This window comes from Lynx rufus, unplaced genomic scaffold (assembly GCF_022079265.1).
Source record: "Lynx rufus isolate CCGP_SWC_20201006 ecotype Redwood Valley unplaced genomic scaffold, mLynRuf1.p SCAF_4, whole genome shotgun sequence".
NCBI classification, from domain to species: Eukaryota; Metazoa; Chordata; class Mammalia; order Carnivora; family Felidae; genus Lynx; species Lynx rufus.
This window is the reverse complement of record NW_025814856.1, coordinates 9,942,395-9,950,154: the sequence shown is the minus strand read 5'-3', so window position 1 is coordinate 9,950,154 and position 7,760 is coordinate 9,942,395. Positions and strand designations below refer to the sequence as shown.

At 37.8% G+C, this 7,760-nt stretch overlaps 1 protein-coding gene across 1 annotated transcript; it reads left to right on the top strand.

Annotated features, from left to right (window-relative positions):
- The first annotated feature begins 572 nt into the window (after nucleotides 1-572).
- LOC124524781 (olfactory receptor-like protein OLF4) lies at nucleotides 573-1,508 on the top strand. Its single transcript, XM_047097180.1, has one exon. The coding sequence runs from the start codon at nucleotides 576-578 to the stop codon at nucleotides 1,506-1,508; it is 933 nt and encodes a 310-aa protein (XP_046953136.1). The 5' UTR covers nucleotides 573-575.
- The last annotated feature ends 6,252 nt before the right edge of the window (nucleotides 1,509-7,760 follow it).

Genomic DNA, 7,760 nt, shown 5'->3' with positions numbered 1-7,760 from the left:
ACTATGGAAATGGCCCAACTATCTATACATACATGGACATGTATGTGTCCACATGTGTGCTGTGTGCATGTATATATACACACATATATTAATATATACAATGGAATCTTACTCAGCCATCAAAAAGAATGAAATCTTGCCATTTACAACAACGTGGGTGGAGCTAGAGTTTATTATGCTAAGCAAAATAAGTCAGAGTAAGACAAATACCATATGATTTCACTCACCTGTGGATTTAAAAAAGAAAACAAATGGACAAAGGGAAAAAAGAGAGAGGTAAACCAAAAAATACACTCTTAACTGTAGAGAACAAACTTGCCAATGGGGAGGGAGATGGGATTTGGGGGAAATAGCTGATGGGGATTTAGGAGCGCACTGGTCCTAAAGAGCACTGGTCAAGTGTGCAACTGTTGAATCACTGTATTCTACACCTGAAACTAGTTTTACACTGTATATCAACTACCTGGAACATAAATAAAAGAAAAAAAGAAAAAAAGAAAATGTATAAATAAAGCCATTTGCTTGAAAATTAATCATGTTATTTTTTTTCTTTCCTAAGTAGTCAACTCCACCAGATGGGACTAGGCAATGATACACACATTTCAAAGTTTCTTCTTCTGGGATTTTCAGAGGAACCAGCATTACGGCCCCTCATATTTGGGCTTTTCCTCTCCATGTACCTGATCACTGTGTTTGGGAACCTGCTCATCATCCTGGCCATCAGCTCTGACTCCCACCTCCACACCCCCATGTACTTCTTCCTGGCCAACCTGTCCTTTGTAGACATCTGCTTCACGTCCACCACTGTCCCGAAGATGCTTCTGAACACCCAGACTCAGAGCAAGGTCATTAACTATGCAGGCTGCATTAGCCAGATGTATTTTTTCTTACTCTGTGCAGAGCTGGATGACTTTCTCCTATCTGCAATGGCCTATGACCGGTTTGTGGCCATCTGTCACCCCCTGCACTACACTGTCATCATGAACCCCCAGCTCTGTGGATTGCTTGTTCTGGTGTCCTGGATCATCAGTGTTACAAATTCCTTGTTACAAACCTTAATGGTGTTGCAGCTGTCCTTCTGTACAGACATGGAAATCCCCCACTTTTTCTGTGAACTCAATCAGATGATCCAACTTGCCTGTTCTGACACCTTTCTTAACGACGTGATGATGTATTTTGCAACTGTGCTGCTGGGTGGTGCTCCCCTGGCTGGGGTCCTTTACTCTTATTCTAAGATAGTCTCCTCCATATGTGGGATCTCATCAGCTCAAGGCAAGTACAGAGCATTTTCCACCTGTGCATCTCACCTGTCAATTGTCTCCTTATTTTACTGTACAGGCCTAGGAGTGTACCTCAGCTCTGCTGCTATCCAGAGCTCCTACTCAAGTACCACAGCCTCAGTGATGTACACAGTGGTCTCACCCATGCTGAACCCCTTCATCTACAGCCTGAGGAACAGAGACATAAAGAGGGCTCTGAAAAGAATCGTTGGGGTTCCAGTGACATAAGGACCAATTGTCCGGGGACTGAAGACATGCCCGTGATTGCAGGGCTCAAAGCCGCAGAGCTAGAATCTGCCGTTCTTTGATCAGACTCTGGAAGAAGAATCTGCTTTTCTATTTATTTCCCAGAATTTCATTTGCTTGACTTCAACTTCTCCATATTTTTTTAAGTAACTCACTTATTAAGCCTCTGCTCTGTCTGATATATAGACAGTTTCCCCTTTGTCTATTTCCTACTTTTTCAAAGATTTTTTCAGTTTTGATAAAAAAATACTTGGAAATTCCCACTTGTCTCCTGGGGTAACATGAATTTCTTAAAAATAATTTCTACTCAAACAACATATATCATTCCAAGTAATTTTTCTCCTAAATTTTACTAAAAGGATAGCCATGAGTTATATTACTCATATAGAAAAAGGAAAACAGTGTGGATGTTCCTCAAAAAATTAAAAATAGAACTACCCTATGACCTAGCAATAGCACTGCTAGGAATTTTCCCAAGGGATATAGGAGTGCTGATGCATAGGGGCACTTGTACCACAATGTTTATAGCAGCACTTTCAACAATAACCAAATTATGGAAAGAGCCTAAATGTCCATCAACTGACGAATGGATAAAGAAGATGTGACTAATATATACAATGGAATACTACTTGGCAATGAGAAAGAATGAAATCTGGCCATTTGCAGCAACATGGATGGAACTGGAAGGTATTATGCTAAGTGAAATAAGTTGGGCAGAGAAAGACAGATACCATATGTTTTCACTCATAGGTGGATCTTGAGAAACTTAACAAAAGACCATGGAGGAGGCGGAGGGAAAAAAAAAGTTACAGAGAGGGAGGGAGGCAAACCATAAGAGACTCTTGGATACTGAGAACAAAGTGAGGGTTGAAGGGGGGTGGGGGAGAGGGGAAAGTGGGTGATGGGCATTGAGGAAGGTACCTGTTGGGATGAGCACTGGGTGTTGTTTGGAAACCAATCTGTCAATAAATTATATTTTAAAAAAAGAAAAAACTACTTTTGATAACCAAGACCATTCATATAATTTCATAATACAGGAAAGTATGAGACCCCAGTTTTTCACTTGTGTATATCAATACTTTGTCCTTCACTGCCTTGACTTCTCGTTCTGACAATGTAGACTAATATAGTTCATCTTATAGGTAAGCCATTGCATTCCATTCTCCTTATGATGATCATGTTCTCCTATGCAGCTGTATCCACAGTGCTTACAACAGTGATTGGCAAAATGATCACCAAATACATGTCTCCAAATGGCGTTTACAACAGAAACACATATTTGAATAAATAGATTAACTTCATATGGCCTTTGAGTCGAGGAAGATCTTAACTATGATGAAGAAAAATTGAAATTATACTGAGTATTACTGAGCAAAATATTTCATTTTGTGCTGTCCATCTACTCACTGAAGTATGGAGTTAGTTTGGTGTCCATGTACTAGAGTTGTATTTTTTCCATGTTTTCCAAAAACATGTTTATGGTGATTTTACTGAATCATCTTAACTCTTTCTGCTGCATACAGATAGGACTCATTCCACTGCTCTAAATGAAAGATCATAACCATGCTATGGGCAATGATTGAACAATATCAATATCATCTTTTATATATCATACATATATATCCTCATGATCAAAGGATGACTCTTTAGACATTGAATTCCTGTCCAGTCATATGATTCAGGTCACAACTTTGGTGCCAAGAGCCTTGTCCTTCCAACTTCTCTTGATTACCTGGTTGGAACCCTAACAAAGTCTCTTTATAACACAGCCTATCTAAAATAAATTTTAATAACAGAGTAACCATGACTTCTGTCCCCAAATATCAGCACAAATACCTAAAATGGGAAGAAGCATATTATTATAATTCCTCTTGGTTCTGGTTGCTGTTATAATTATATCTGTTCCCTAGGACTGTGTAACAAACCCTTCTGAAAACACCTGTTTTAATATAATGTCTTTGTAATCGAATGGGATTGTCTGGTGGGAGTTGTTCTGATCTATTCAATTCTGTGCTACTTATCAGTCTCTACATTGTGTTTCTTTTTTTTTTAAAGAAACATTTATCTTATTTTATTTTATTTTATTTTATTTTACAGACAGCACATGAGTGGGGAAGAGCTGCAAAGGAAGAGAGAAAGAGAAAGAAAGAGAGAGAGAGAGAGAGAGAGAGAGAGAATCTCAAACAGGCTCAACATTCAGCATGGAGCCTGATGCAGGTCTTAAACTCATGAACCGTGAGATCATGACCCGAGCCGAAATCAAGAGTCAAACGCTTAACTACCAAGCCACCTAGGCACTCCTATTTTTCATTTTCTTACTGACAGGGTTGAGCAGGCACTTCAATACTCTTCTTGTGTCAGTCCTTGCTATACACAAGAAATAAAGTGCTTCATTCTTAGCCATAATAAATTACCCTTTAGGCATGTTTCTGACTTGTTTTCATATCTTTGTTATTCCTTATTGGTCTTCTTGGCATTTGGGGAGTAGATCTATTTCTGAAAGTTGCATCACCTTTGGCCATCATCTGGAAGGTATTTTTCTTCATCATTTGACTAAAGATCACCTTTCCATTCTAGAAGTCTATATGAATCTGTGTATCTTTGTGTAAGATGAAATCACAACTTACTTACTGCTTCTTCCCCACGTTGTAAATGCCCTTCTGATATACCTTTTCATTTCCAAGTCTTTGGCAATCTGCCCTTGAATTAGTGACCAATGTTGGTATCATTAGGTTATTGTTCTTGTAGGTCTTTATGTAAGTTAGTAGCACATATTCATTCAATTTTGTTGTTTTCATTCAATATAGTTGTTTAGAAACAGTAGACTTAACCAAATGTTATTCTCACTGATTTTCTTTGTTCCAGAAGTCTTATAAAATTTCTCTTCCATTTTATGCATGAATTCCTATTCATACACTTTCATACAAATGTTTCAGTAAGATCCTATGCACATCATGAATGCTCTTTATATTTCAGTGCAGGCTTTTCTTCTACCTTGTGTCCCTTTTCCTTCTTTCCTAACAATTCCTCATGGACTTGTCTCCAATCCACTAATGTAATGCTGGCTCCTTTTTTGATGAATATCAATGCAAAAATCCTCAACAAGTTATTGGCCAACTGGATCCAACAATACATTAAAAAATTATTCACCATGAACAAGTGGGATTTATACCTGGGATGCAGGGCTGATTCAATATCCACAGAACAACCAATGTGATTCATCACATCAAAAAAAAAAAAGACAGGACAAGAACCATATGATCATCTCAATAGATGCAGAGAAAGCATTTGATAAAATACAGCATAATTTCTTGATAAAAACCCTCAGGAAAGTAGGAACAGAAGGATCATATCTCAAGATCATAAAAGCCATATATGAAAGACCCAATGCTAATATCATCCTCAACAGGGAAAAACTGAGAGCTTTCCCCCTAAGGTCAGGGACAAGACAGGGATGTCCACTCTCATCATTGTTATTCAAAATAGTGTTGGAAGTCCTAGCCTCAGCCATCAGACAACACAAAGAAATAAAAGGCATCCAAATCAGCCAAGAGGGGATCAAACTTTCACTCTTCACAGATGACAGGATACTTTATATGGAAAACACAAAAGATTCCACCAAAAACTGCTAGAACTGATTCATGAATTTGGCAAAGCTGCAGGATATAAAACCAATGCACAGAAATCAATTGCATTCCTATACACCAACAATGAAGCAATAGAAAGGGAAATCAAGGAATCGATCCCATTTACAATTGCACCAAAACCTATAAAATACCTAAGAATAATTCTAACCAAAGAGGTGAAAAATCTATACACTGAAAACTATAGAAAGCTCATGAAAGAAATTGAAGATGGCACAAAAAAATGGAAAAAGATTCCATGCTCCTGGATAGGAAGAACAAATATTGTTAAAATGTCAATACTACACAAAGACTTCTACACATCCAATGCATTCCCTATCAAAGTAACACCAGCATTCTTCACAGAGATAGAACAAACAATCCTAAAATTTGTATGGAACCAGAAAAGACCCCAACTAGCCAAAGCAATCTTGAAAAAGAAAACGAAAGCAGGAGGCATCACAATCTCAGACTTCAAGATGTTTTACAAAGCTGTAATCATGAAGACAGTGTGGGACTGGCACAAGAACAGACACTCAAGTCAATGGAACAGAGTAGAGAACCCAGAAATGGACCCACAAACCTATGGCCTTGACAAAGCAGGAAAGAATATCCAATGGAATAAAGATAGTCTCTTCAGCAAGTGGTGCTGGGAAAACTGGACAGCAACTTGCAGAAAAATGAACCTGGACCACTTTCTTACACCAGACACCAAAATAAACTCAAAATGGATGAAAGACCTCAATGTAAGACAGGAAGCCATCAAAATCCTCAAGGAGAAAGCAGGCAAAAACCTCCTTGACCTTGGCTGCAGGAACTTCTTACTCAACACGTCTCTGGAGGCAAGGGAAACAAAAGCAAAAATGAACTATTGGGACCTCATCAATATAAAAAGCTTCTGGGAACAAAAATAATATAAAAACAGGGAGGGGGACAAAACAGAAGAGACTCATAAATATGGAGACCAAACTGAGGGTCACTGGAGGGGTTTTGGGAGGGGGGATGGGCTAAATGGGTAAGGGGCATTAAGGAATCTACTCCTGAAATCATTGTTTCAATTTATGCTAACTAATTTGGATGTAAATTTAAAAAAAAAAAAAAAAAAAAAAAAACTTCTGCACAGCAAAGGAAAAAATCAGCAAAAACTAAAAGACAACCAACAGAATGGGAGAAGATATTTGCAAATGACATATCAGATAAACGGTTAGTATCCAAAAATCTATAAAGAATTTATCAAACTCAACACCCAAAAAACAAATAATCCAGTGAAGAAATGGGCAAAAGACATGAATAGACACTTCTCCAAGGAAGACATCCAGATGGCTACCAGCATATGAAAAGATGCTCGACATCACTCATCATAAAGGAAATACAAATCAAAACCACAGTGAGATACCACCTCACACCTGTCAGAATGGCTAACATTAACAACTCAGGCAACACCAGATGTTGGCGAGGATGCAGAGAAAGAGGATCTCTTTTGCATTGTTGGTGGGAATGCAAGCTGGTGCAGCCACTCTGGAAAACAGTATGGAGGTTCCTCAAAAAACTAAAAATAGAACTACCCTAGACCCAGAAATTTCACTACTAGGCATTTATCCATGGGATACAGGTGTGCTCTTTTGAAGGTACACATGCACCCCCATGTTTATGTTTATAGCAGCACTATCAACAATAGCCAAAGTATGGAAAGAGCCCAAATGTCCATTGATGGATGAATGGATAAAGAAGATGTGGTGTATATATACAATGGAGTATTTCTCGGCAATCAAAAAGAACACAATCTTGCCATTTGCAACTAGGTGGATGGAACTAGAGGGTATTATGCTAAGCGAAATTAGTCAGACAAAGACAAATATCATATGACTTCACTGATATGAGGGTTTTAAGACACAGAACAGATGAACACGAGGGAAAGGAAGCAAAAATAATATAAAAACAAGGAGGGGGAACAAAACATAAGAGACTATTAAATATGGACAACAAACAGAGGGTTACTGGAGGGGTTGTGGGAGGGCGGATGGGCTCAGTGGGTAAAGGGCATCAAGGAATCTACTCCTGAAATCATTGTTGCACTACATGCTAACTAACTTGGATGTAAATTAAAAAAATAAAATTTAAAAAAAAGTGCCTTTTTGCTACTTGTTTAAAAATTCTGATCCCAATCAGTGGGACAGCCCTTTGAGTATTTTCACAAGATGATCAGTGTGAAAGAGATTACTTGTTGATTCTTAAAACTATTAGTGAGCTCAATTAAAGATTCACATATTTGATTTAATTTGCCTATTATTATTATATGTCCACATATTATATGCCTATTTATAATTATGAGCATTTGAAATAATTGTTGTAAATCACAGCTTCTCTATTGACTTTTAGTTAGGTCTTTTGGCCCATAAAATAGTTTTAAAATTCATTTAGTGAAATGTATCTATCTTCTACCTTCTGAGTTTTTTTTCTTGCCTTACAAATGATGATTTTCCCACCAATAGATTTTATATGTAATTTTCTAGATGTGCATCTAAAATGGAATGGTTACTCTTACACTCGGGGTTTACTTACTCCTTTGGATTTTTGGTGAGATGTGTGAAATAAGGAAGCACCACTCTTC